The sequence below is a fragment of the Thamnophis elegans genome, chromosome 1 (assembly GCF_009769535.1).
Source record: "Thamnophis elegans isolate rThaEle1 chromosome 1, rThaEle1.pri, whole genome shotgun sequence".
Taxonomy (NCBI): Eukaryota; Metazoa; Chordata; class Lepidosauria; order Squamata; family Colubridae; genus Thamnophis; species Thamnophis elegans.
The window spans coordinates 167,498,787-167,511,413 of record NC_045541.1 but is presented as its reverse complement, the minus strand read 5'-3'; the positions used below and the strand labels follow the sequence as shown (position 1 = coordinate 167,511,413).

Here is a 12,627-nt window from a genome sequence, read left to right as displayed (position 1 = left end):
GCCCCACAAATCTCACCCACTGGAGGATGCCTTTGGACGGCATCAGGGAGAACGTTTCTTTGAACACTGGAGTAGCTAAAGATATTTTGGGCTTGTCCATCTCCTGGAAGGAAGACGGGGCCAGACTGGGGGTGGGTGGGAAGGGCTCATTTAATGCAAGTGCAAAAGTCTGAGCAGGGAGGCTTCGATATAATAATGAAAGAAACGTCCTTCTGGGTTGGGCTCCAAGTGGGGAAAAAGACACTGGAGACATGGAGGCTGCTTGGAAAGATGGTTTATTGGTGGATAAGATCACATGGCTTGAGGTCCTGAACAGAAAAGGGGATCACATGCTTCAATGTTGGTGGAGAAGAAAAGGGCTGAGGGAGGGGCTTGTTAGGCTTTTTATAACCTGTTCAGCCCCACCTCTCTGTTTCCTGTTCCTGTGTAAGAAATGTATTCTGATTGGTTGTCAGACTCCCATGGGGCCATGCAGGGGCAACTCTCTAGGCCAGTGTTTCTCAACCTTGGTAACTTGAAGATGTCTGGACTTCAAGTCCCAGAATTCCCCAGCCAGCGAATGCTGGCTGGGGAATTCTGGGAGTTGAAGTCCGGACATCTTCAAGTTGCCAAGGTTGAGAAACACTGCTCTAGGCTGTGTTTTGAATCCAGGTTTGGTTGAGTTCTCAGATGCCATGTGGTGAGTTGGGGCCAATATTATCATGCTTTAATCCCATCTCCCTGTAGCTGAAGTGGAGAAGTCTTTTTTTTTTTTTAAAGTTTTTATTTTACACACATAAACACATCAACAAAAACTAACACATGACTTAAGACAACATAGGAACAAGAGGTTCCATCATATATCATACAGCAGTTCCGTATCGATTTCTTTGCAGTTAGTGTTTTCCCTTTCTATACTTTTCTATCTTACATTCATGGTATTTTTATTCGTTATCCATTTTTATGTATAATTCTATATTTATTTATAGTTAGCTATTTATAACCAAATATTGTTTATCTATAATGTGCTATATATTCTTACTATCATTTATTCTCTTACATACAATTCTAGGTATACATTCACATGGTTATTCTTTTTCTTTGCCAATCTTATACTATTGTTATTCCATTTAAGAGATTATAGGGTATAGTTTGGATTGTATTGTTTACCATCCCTAGCGTCTGTTATGACACCACCTTATTTTCTCTTTCTTTTCTTTTCTTTTCTCTCTCCCTTCCTTCTCCCTTCCTTCCTCCTCTCCTTCCCCTTTCTTCTCTTACCTCTCCCCTACTCTTACCCTCTCTCTTTCCCTTCCTACCCTCTCTCCTTCTCTTTTTCTCCCTTCCTCCCTCTTCTCCTTCTCTTTCTCTCCCTTCCACCGTCCTTTCCTTATCTGTTTCTTTTTCCCTTACCTCTCCTCCACTCTTCCTAAAGTGGAGAAGTCTTTATTATGTAAAGTGGCCTTCTTAATGGCCCATTGACAAAGTGGGATGGGCAGGAAGGTACAGGCAGCTATTCTGTCTTTTAAAACATGTTTCTTTCTTTTCACATCCAGAGAAATATTCTGCTTCTCAATATTTCCTAGGATATTTCATTTTTCTGGGAGAGGGCTGGGTGATAACTTCCTACAATAAAATACCAGTTGCTCTGTGCTTTTGACCTTTCTGCCAAATCCTGGAACTCTTGGCAAGGAAGCCCCGATGAGGTAAGCAGGACTTGAGAGAGGAGGGTCCTTCCAAGGCACACAATTGCAACAAACCTCCAGGGCCGCGGAGTGGCAAGGACAGTGTCTCTGCTGGCTTCCAAGAATCTCCAGTTGCCATGGGTAGAAGAGATCTCCCGCTCCTCTCTGCCAAAGGAAAGACTGGGAAGGCCTGCGCCCTTTGCTTGGGAATCACCACGGTCCTTTTCCTGTTTTGCTTTGTCGTCTTCCTGATTTTGTACACGCAGGAGCGCCACGAAAAGATAACGGCCCAGGAGGCTCTGGAAAGCAAAGCTCAGGAAAGGGAGTCCATGTGGATACAACTGCTGTCTAGCAATCGGACCCTGATGGAAACAGAACGACTTCTGGAGATGAAGAAAAAGGAAAACCAAGACCTCAAGTCCACCTTGGCCACCACTAACCAGACTTTAGGAGAGAAGATGCGGCTTTTGGAGGAGACCGAACAGGAAAGGTCGCGGTTACAGGAGCACCTGGGAATTGTGAAGCACAACCTCACAACGATGGAAGGGCACTGGAACTCCTGCCAGGCTGAGCTGGTAAAATATTTTAATAATATTTAAAAGGCAAAGTACCGTACCTTAACTGTTTCCCTAAAAGAATTCTAATCCTTCAGCTGGGATGCCATCCAGGTTCATGGGGAATGGCAACTTCCACAATCACCATGCAGGACACCCGTGGGGTAGTCTGGCTGGGAATTCTGGAAATTGTAGTCTCGGTGTATCAAGGAAGCATGGCATTGGGGATGGGGGTTCTCATTGTGTGTTTTAGGGTCTTCGTCCACTCTAAAGGTAAAGGTTCCCTTCGCACATATGTGCTAGTTGTTCCTGACTCCAGGGGGCGGTGCTCATCTCCGTTTCAAAGCCGAAGAGCCAGCGCTGTCCAAAGATGTCTCCGTGGTCATGTGGCCGGCATGACTAAATGCCAAAGGAACGCTGTTATCTTCCCACCAAAGGTGGTCCCTATTTTTCTTCTTTTACCTGCTTTCAAACTGCTAGGTTGGCAGAAGCTGGGACAAGTAACAGGAGCTGACTCCGTTACGCCACGCTAGGGATTCGAACCGCTGAACTGCCAGCCTTTCTGATCGACAAGCTCAGTGTCTTAGCCACTGAGCCACCATGTCCCTCTATCCATCCTCTATCCAATTCTGCCAGAATTGAAATTGTGGTTGATTCTTCTGTTCCCAGCCTTTGTAATCTTCCGATTTTCCTTCAGGATAATGGTGGACAAAACATAATAGTTCTTACACACACCTCAAGGCTGTCCTTGGGGTGGGGTGGGGTGTCCGAGTAAGAGAGAAAACATTGCTTTGCAATTTTGCATTGCAAAACATTGCAATCAGTATTGCCAAGGACAAGTTAAGCCTGCCACACTCATGAGCCAAGGCAAGATAAAGGCAATAATAAGGGGAAACGTTACAAAAAGAAGTTTTTGGCCTGTACTTTTGTGCTCAGGTGTAAATAAGGAAAGGCTTTCAGAACAGTAGTTCAACTCTCAGAAAAGCAGATGAATGCAAATCTACAGAGAAGCCTTGATTTACCTCCACTGATACACTTTATCTCAGCCTGGGGCCCTTCTGAAGTTTTTGATCCTAATTCATTTAACCTTTGGCTGGGGATGATGGAAGAGGTTGTTCAAAACATCAGAACAGGGTCAACTTCCTTCCTTCCTTCCTTCCTTCCTTCCTTCCTTCCTTCCTTCCTTCCTTCCTTCCTTCCTTCCTTTCCTTCCTTCTGTTGGAAGAAATGTCCTTCTGGGTTCAACTCCAAGTGGGGAAAAAGATACTGGAGACATGGAGGCTGCTTGGAAAGATGGTTAAATGGTAGACAGGATCACATGGCTTGAGGTCCTGAACAGAAAAGGGGGAATCACATGCTTCCAGATGTTGGGAGAAGAAAAAAAGAGAGAGTGAGATGCTGAAAGTCCCTGGTTTTATGCCCTCTGTTGGACCCCACCTGAGAGCTTCCCGTTCCTGTGTAAGAAATGCATTCTGATTGGTGGTGAGGCTCCCAGGGGCAACTCTGTAGGCTGGGCTGAGACCCCGAGCCTGTTTGTCCTGCTGACTGATGCAATCCTCCCAGGTGCCATGTGGTGAGATGGGTGGAAGGTTAATCCTACCTTTGTTATGTAGAATAGACTGGCCCAGGCCTCTTAATGGCCCATTGACAAAGGTGGGGGCTATTAAGAATGCGTTTGTTTCCTGCCTAAAAACATGTTTCTCCATTTCTTATCCAGGGAAATATAATATTCTGCCTTTTCAACATTTCCTAGGAAATTTCGTTCTTCTAGGAGAGGGGTGGGTTTTAACTTCCTACACTTCCTTTCTTCCTTCTTTACTTACTTACTTACTTATCTGAAACTTCTGGAACTTACACACAGAAATCCATCAAGAGACAATAACTGTAAAGCAAAAGTAACAGTCTTAACAAGGTCACAGAATTGCCTTTAACCCTGGATTCCAAGCATAGTTTTTCTCCAGCTACTTGTCTGCAGCCCATGTTAAGTTCGGCTGCCAATTTTGGGCAGTGCAAAGAATGGTCTCTTGGATTCCCCAAACTACAACGTGCTTTGCACTTTTAACCCCCACCCCAGGGATTTCAAGAAATGGGCCAAAAATATTGACTTATTCTTGATGACGCCATTGCATCATTGATTACACCCCCCCAAGCAATCATCGGTTGGGGGGGGGGAGGGAATTGGTGGAAATGTTTGGTGCTCTGGAAATTTAATTGACAGCTGAAAAAGTTATTATCCTGATAGTTAAAGACCTTAAGACCCTATCCCAATTAATTTAATCTACTCGGTTTAAATTTTAAGATGAATGGTTTAAGTGCTGTATTGTGGATTTCTAAATATATTCTGCTTCCTGACATGTAACCCCACTATATATCACAGGACAAGGCAAACACAGACGTAAAAATGGAACTCAAGTATGGGAAAGAGGAAAATGGTGGCTTGATTGCTGTTTTTAACAATGAATGCATATATGGCAAACGTGTAAGTTGCTGGTTCATAACAAGAATTGGTAAAAGCAGCATAAGTCATCCTTATAATATATTGGCACAGGAATGTGACTCAACCCCCTTGTTTCTATAAAGTAGAGACCAGGGAGGTGAGGGACACACAAGCTTTGGGAGAGTTTCTGTTGTGTATAGACTGAAAGTTGTCCTATCACTCTCCAGCATGGTGTGTGGGTCATTGTGCTTCCACAAACCGGGCACCACCCTCAGCTTTTCTGGGACATCCATCCATTATCTATGTTGGAAGAAATGTCCTTCTGGGTTCAGCTTCAAGTAGGGAAAAAGACACCGGAAACATGGAGGCTGCTTGGAAAGATGGTTTAATGGTGGACAGCACCACATGCTTCCAGATGTTGGTAGAAGAAGAAAGGAGATAAAAAAGGGGCTTGCTGAGAGTTCCTGAGTTTTTTATAGTTTGTGTTCGCTCCCCTCTTCTCTGTTTTCTGTTCCTGTGTAGGATTGGTTGTCAGACTCCCAGGGACGGGGGTGGGTGGGTGGGTTCTCAGCTAACTTTATAGATTGTGTGCCTTTTCAGTCCCAAACTTGGTTGAGTTCCCAGGTGCCCTGTGATGAGAGGGGTAAAGGGCGAATACTATCATGCCTTAATCCCATCACCCTGGAGCAAAAGGGGGAGACCTTTGTTATGTAGAATAGACTGGTTCAGGCATTTTGATGGCCCATTGACAAAGGTGAGGGCCACCATGAGTGAGTCCGTTTCCTACCTAAAAACATATCTCTCCATTTCCCATCCAGGGAAACGCAATATTCTGCCCCTTCAAGACTTCCCAGGATATTTCACTTTTCTAGGAGAGGGGTGGGTGCTAAGTTCCTACACCTGAAAATACTGAGGATCAAACATGAAACACACCTGCAAAGTGAATTTTCCCACTGGGGGGGGAGGGGAAATGCCCTACTATTTTCCTGCAATCTCTGTAAATGCGGGTGTCAGATGCTGCTTCGTTTAATAATCAGGAAAGAAACCACTCAACTCCATTTGTTTGAAATTAAGTGTACTTTTACTAATTACAAACGAATAGTAGCAAAGCTAAGCTGAGTCTGGTTAATTAGGCGCGAAAGCAAAGAATATCATGTATAGGTCAATCCCCTCCCCTTGGTACCCCAGTCCATAGTCCAATTATAATTCACCCAACTGTCAGGTGGGAGATATCTTCAAAAAACATTATCAGGGTGGAATGCTGGACAGTTAACCTTGGTGGGAAACTCCCTTCCTCCACATGCACAATGAGATGGTCAGGACAGCGTCTAGAATATTCTTCCAGCACATAATGATTCCCCTCCCACATACCATGCCCCCCCCTCCCCGTTTCAATGGCAGCCGAAGCAGCAGCAAAGCAGAGGCTGACAGCGGGCTTCCTGTTGTGGATTGTGAAGTGGGCGATTTAAGGGCACCGTCCTTTCCATAAAAAAAGAGGAAGGGTGTGCGTCAAAGCAAAAGAGTGGATTTACTTAACGGCCCTAAGATTCACTTAACAGCTGCCGGTGATTCACTTAACTGATGATTGAAGGAAAGGCCCTAAAATCAGTCATGACTGATTAATAAATTGTCTTGCTTAGGAATGGAAATTCCGGTCTCATTTGTGATCATAAATCAAGATAACCTGTAATTTGGGATTCAGGACTCTCTTTAAAAAGGATCAATAAAGTCAGAAAGGTGGCCCTGATTGTGCAGTCAGGGCCCTATTGCTTTTATGAGCACCACAACACATGGAAAACAATTTAAATTGCACAATTGTGACTGAAGTTTTGACTTTTCTGACTACCCTCTCCCTAACAGCCCTTGCAGAGAACACCAGAGTTATCCTCGGTTATTGCATTCTCTTAGGAGACTTGCAATATGGATTCCAGAATAAATGGTAACTTACTTATTACTCTTCCTTACATAAAGCTTGGATACACAGCACTCCTCCAGTTCTCTTCCTGTCTCTTGCAAAGCCTCCTGGGACTTGTAGTCCAATCCTCTCAAAAGTCATTTTTTGCAAATGGCATGAAGTGAGCATTTATTTGTTTGTTAATCAAATTTATGTCGCTCAGAACCACCCAGAGTTGCTTCTGAATGATATGGGCATCACACAGGGGTGGGATCCTGCCGGTTAATAACCGGTTCGGTGATCACTGTTGGAAGGCAAAGGTTTCCGGTCCGTTCCCAGCTGGGAGTCACCACCGACGCTAAAAGAAAGTTTCGTGAAGACAGCTGCCTGGAAGTTATGAGTTTTTATTGAAGAAAGAAAGAACGGGAAGGATGAGACACAGCTCCGTCGTTCCCGGGTCTGCAGTACCCCATACACCATTTGGTTTTCCCTTTTATACAGCTTTTCTTGTTTCAGGCTATTGTGTAAATTCGAATTTTATAAAGTTCTTTTATTCTGGATGATTGCTCTGATCTTGATTCTCTTGTCTTCGGATTCTGTCTGTCCGGTGTCTTGTCCATGGGCTAATCCTATCATAAGACACGAGGAGGGTGTTTTCATGTTTGGGCACTTATACAAAGGTGTCTGCTCTATGTAAATAGTCATGATGTTTGTGTTATCTAGGGATTGGATTTTGTGTTTGTGTTATTCTGACTGGTCATTGCTGGACTTGGGTTTTTTTCTCCCAACTTCCTAATCCTATTATCTCATTTTCTTTCGTGACTGAGTGTAACCTTTTCCTGGCTACATGTGTGGCTTTCTCTGGCTATGGCTCCTGGCTGAGTGTTTATTAATTTTTCTGTACATGCCTTCTAGGTTATTTCTGCTACCTTACTACATCACGTGCTTTGCACGCATGCAGTTTTAGCAAAACTTACCTTCCATGTTACTTCTTGGGCAGTAACGCAGCTGAGGCATGGCAATCCACTCTGCCACGCGAATCAGCTGAGAGGATATAGGTAAGTAAAGTGCAGGGGCGGGAAGGCGGGCCCAGCTGGTTGTCGGCGCGAACCAGTTTGCTCCCCAGCTGATTGTCGGAGCTACCAGTTTGCCCAAACAGGTCCGAATCGGCTGCATCCCACCTCTGGCACCACATAAATCTAATAAATAGATAAATAACCATAGCCCTGGCCAAGCCCCTGTCTTCTCAATTTCCAGCATTGTAAGTTGGTTCATCTTTATTTTTATTTCTTCTTTTAAAAAAATACATTTTTATTTTAAACACACATAGCAATAGCAATAGCAATAGCAGTAGACTTATATACCGCTTCATAGGCCTTTCAGGCCTCTCTAAGCGGTTTACAGAGAGTCAGCATATTGCCCCCAACAATCTGGGTCCTCATTTTACCCACCTCAGAAGGATGGAAGGCTGAGTCAACCCTGAGCCGGTGAGATTTGAACCGCTGACCTGCTGATCTAGCAGTAGCCTGCAGTGCTGCATTTAACCACTGCGCCACCTGGCTTCCTTACATAGACATAAACAGAATAAAAAGATAGATTAAAACAACAAAGGAACCAAGCATTCCCTCATACAGCAGTTCCATATGAGTATGTATATGCAATAATACATTTGCCTCCTATACATTCCTATCTTTCATTTGTGGTTCCTTTATTCTTTCCTTATTTATATCTACTATATTTATATGTATTTAACTGTTTATATCAGAATATCATATTACCTATTATACTTTTATGTTCTAACTAACTTTTGACTACTGTAATGCGCTCTACATGGGGCAGCCTTTGAAGAGTATTCGGAGACTTCAACTCGTCCAGAATGCAGCCGCGCGAGCGATTGTGGGTGCACCCCGGTACACCCACGTTACACCTATCCTCTGCGAGCTGCACTGGCTACCGATCGGTCTCCGGATACTCTTCAAAGTGCTAGTCGTAACTTATAAAGCCCTTCATGGTATTGGACCTGGGTACTTGAGAGACGGCCTGCTGCCAATTACCTCCCAAAGACCCGTCAGATCTCACAGGGTCGGCCTCCTCCGGGTTCCGTCCACCAGCCAATGCCACCTGGCTATTACCCGGGGGAGGGCCTTCTCTGTAGCAGCTCCGGCCCTTTGGAATGAACTCCCCGCGGAGATCCGGACCCTCACCTCTCTCCAGGCCTTCCGGAAAGCTGTCAAAACCTGGCTGTGCCGGCAGGCCTGTGGTTGATGAGTTCCCCTCCCCTCTCGACTGGTATGGCTGTGTGATTTTCGTGTATTTTAATTATGTGTACTGTTGTTTATGTTCCCTTTCCCCTTTGAGTTGTTCGCCGCCCTGAGTCCCTCCTGGAGAAGGGCAGCATACAAATAAACCAAATACAATACAATACAATACAATACTGTGTCTTAATTTATCTTAACTATATCTTATCCCTTTCTCTTAATACTTCTATTTATTTTCATTTCTAGTACAGCGTTCAAGAAAATATTACATCTTTCGTGGCAATAATCAGCAAACAAGCTGCAGAAGGACGGAAGCTCAAAGGTGAGGCAAGAAAAGGAATATGTAAGAGGTTCCTTCCAGAACTCGACCAACGGAGTGTGAAAACAATCCCGCAAACATGAACAAACCTTCATCCATCAAAATGAAGAATTTGGCTCTGGGTTTGCTGGCTCTTATTTCTCAAGTCCTCCAAGACATGAGAAAGTTTCCTTTCTGGTTCTGTCTTCCTGGGCTGGAAATGAAAGTCTCGTGTTCTGACTTCACATCTTTTATCAGTCATATTTGCACATAAAATGCATGAGTTTTCAAGAAGGTGATCATTAGACATAATTGAACAAAAATGGAACGTGTTCACTTTCTGTTTCAACATGGGCGCACTGGAATTTAGTCAAGCTCTGAATGTACTTATTTTATTTATTTATTGGAGTTGTATTATCCAGGCTTTATTACTCTCTAAGTAACTCGAGGCAGCAAACATATCAATACTCCTCTCTTCATAAATGCTTTCAAGGTGGTCCGCAAGAAGTGATAAAAAAGTCAAGATGGCAGCCACAACACTGTGGTCAAACTTTTTAAGTACTAGTACAGTAAAACAACCAGCTGTTGAATGCACTGATTTAGAAACTTACACCTCAGGGAAGGAGAGGAGAAAAGGAGGGGATACAAAGCAATTATCCATGTAAAATGCTTATATGGAAATCTCATGTGCACTTTCTTCCCTGCCTTAGATTTAATTGATCACCTTCTGGAGCAGGTCAGCAGCAAAACAAGGCAGTTGGCTGATGCAAAGCGTCAATTCCAGGAGGAACGGTAAGACCAACAGAACAGAATATGTTTACTTTAGTCTCCATGAAAATACAAAGTTTGGCTTGCTGGATCCACCTTATGATCAGGTTTCCAGCAATGGTCATCCAGACCCATCTGGCCCAGGGGCTGCCAGTTTGACCCCTCTGCCTTAGACCAAAGGAATATTGTGGAAAAATGGACTACATGAAGGCAGGAACCCTTGCAATTTGTATTCCCAGCAATTATTTTGAGTTTCACTATGTTGAAGCTGGCAATTCCACTTATCCATTTTATATATAAGAAGGGCATTAGAAATAGTCAGTTGAGTCTATTCTATCTGTAGTATTAAGGGAGAGAGGAAGGGAGGGAGGAAGTTACTGGTTCATCCCAATGCTGTACAGCCATGATGGTGAATCTATGGCACACCTACCACAGGTGACACGCAGAGCCCTCTCTGCGGGCACACGAGCCATCACCCCAGCTCAGCTCCACAGCGCCTGGACACACCAGCCAGCTGATGCTCGTGTCTCTGCTGTGCATACGCGGGGGGGCGCATGTGTGAAACACATGCACACGAGCGGGGGTTGGGGAGTCACATGCGCAGGGGCGGGGTGGAGTGCCCTCCTACAGCCCGTTTTTCGTTCCAGGAGGCTGCAGGGAGGCCTACTAGGCCCAAAACGGGGCATGGGGGGGGAGTGATGTGTGTGCATCCACAGGAGGGCAAGGGGGGGTGGTGTCTTGCATGCATTGCATTATGGGTGCAGGTGTGCACGCTCGCTTTTGTCACGTGACAACAAAAAGGTTAGCCATTACTGCTGTACAGTCTTCCTCAGGGCCTAACTGGTGTGTTGGACTACAACTCTCATAATTCCCAGCCAGTATGGCCAAAGCAAGATGTTAAAAGGAGCCTTCAGGGTGCCGCCTTCTGATGTTTCACATTGGAGTAAGAAATCCAACTCTCTCGTTATAAAATTTAGCAATATGTATTCATTTCAAAGGAATAGAAAGTACAGGATCTGTCATTTTTTTCAAGAGCTAGGATATTCAGAGAGATTTTGCCGTACCAGCCATTCTGGCTGGGCATTATGAAAGCCATTGACTTTTCCTTCAAGTCTGCATTTGTGGTTCTGTGGTTAAAAGTTTTACCACTCCCTGTAGCGTTGTGTTTCATTTTCCACTGACTTCATTGTTTCTTCTTTCGGCCATCCTCCTATTGTATGAATATCAGCTCTAACAGGAAGGAGGTTGGCAGGTCTTAGAAATTTATTTTGGCAACTACCAGAACCTCTCAAATTCACATCTGAGAAAATTGTCCAACGCACTGGACATTTTCAAACAGACCCAAAATGGTGGATAGTTTAGTGCAGTGTTTTTTAACCTTAGCAACTTTAAGAAGGGTGGACTTCAACTCCCAGAATTCCCAAGTCAGGAGCTGTCTGGAGAATTCTGGGAGTTGAAGTCCACACATCTTAAAATGGCCAAGATTGAGAAACAGTGGTTTAGTGGATTTTGGAACTGACCTAGGAGCTGGACTAGATGATCTCTAAGCTTCTTTCCAGCTCATGCATTGGGTGATTCCTAGGCTCCTCCTCAATCCCTGAAGAGATAGGACCTTCCTTCATTTCTTTTCTGTGGTAGCTACTGGAAAAAAATAAATGCAGAATCTTGCTGGTAAGTCACTTGAACTCTGTGCTTTACAATATTCACATTCACATCTAATTTGACAAAGTTTTTATTTCCCCAGAAACAATTTTGACAAATATCGGCAAGAGGTTGCAAAGCCGGCACCAGAAAATGATATTCCATGTGACAAAGGCATCCTTCGTGATTGCAACCTGGTTTTCCTGCCCTTCATCCTTGTTGAGCTTCTCCTCTTCCTATAGACTGATGGACAAGAGATGGACATTTCAGCCTCTTTTATCTGCGCTTCTGCGGTGGACAATTGGTTTGGGGTAACTCATCTGCTCTTCAAAGCTTTTCCAACTGTTGGATGTGTGACTGTGGGTTCAAATGACTCATCATCACTTTAACACTAAAACACTTTGTAGTCACTTAAGGGCCAGCATTTACCTGTCTCTCTGACACGCCTGGAAAATAAAAAAAAAAACTTTTCATTTTATCTCATTTGTCCTGGTGGGTTTCCTATGTTTTGGTCTTGATCAGGAGTCAGCAACCACTTGTGGCTCTTTCATCCTTCTGCTGCAGCTCCCTGTCACCAGTTGGCACCACAATTTTGAGAGGAGCTTCCAGTTGGAGGAGGGGAGGGGAAGCACAGCACGCCAGGAGGAGACTATGGCAAGGGACGGGTTTTCTGCTCAGTTCTACAATTGATAGGGCTTTTGGTTAGGACAGGTAGAGGAAAAAGGACACTGCACTAGGAGGAAACTCTATGGTAGGGGAACTGGACTTCTGGTCGGCTCCAGAATTGAATGGGGGTGTGGAAAGTTATCACCCAGCCCTCTCCCAGAAAAATGAAATATCCTAGGAAATATTGAAAAGGCAGAATATTATATTCCCCTGGATGTGAAAAGGGAGAAACGTTTTAAAGAGAAACTTCCTGCAGCTTCCTGCCTCCTTCCCCCCCTTTTTTTGTCAATGGGCATTAAGAAGGCCAAGCTAGTCCCTTTACATAATAAAGAGTTCTCCACTTCAGCTCCAGGGAAATGGGATTAAGGCATGATAATATTGGCACTTTACCCAACTCACCACATGGCATCTGACAACTCAACCAAACCTGGATTCAAAACGCAGCCT

The 12,627-nt window shown here is 44.4% G+C and overlaps 1 protein-coding gene across 1 annotated transcript; it reads left to right on the top strand.

Moving 5' to 3' along the window:
• The first annotated feature begins 1,676 nt into the window (after positions 1 to 1,676).
• Positions 1,677 to 11,992, top strand: LOC116502887. Its single transcript, XM_032208918.1, has 4 exons — positions 1,677 to 2,239; positions 9,054 to 9,129; positions 9,816 to 9,897; positions 11,618 to 11,992. Exons 1-4 carry the CDS (start codon positions 1,802 to 1,804, stop codon positions 11,754 to 11,756), a joined length of 735 nt encoding a protein of 244 aa, XP_032064809.1. The 5' UTR covers positions 1,677 to 1,801; the 3' UTR covers positions 11,757 to 11,992.
• The last annotated feature ends 635 nt before the right edge of the window (positions 11,993 to 12,627 follow it).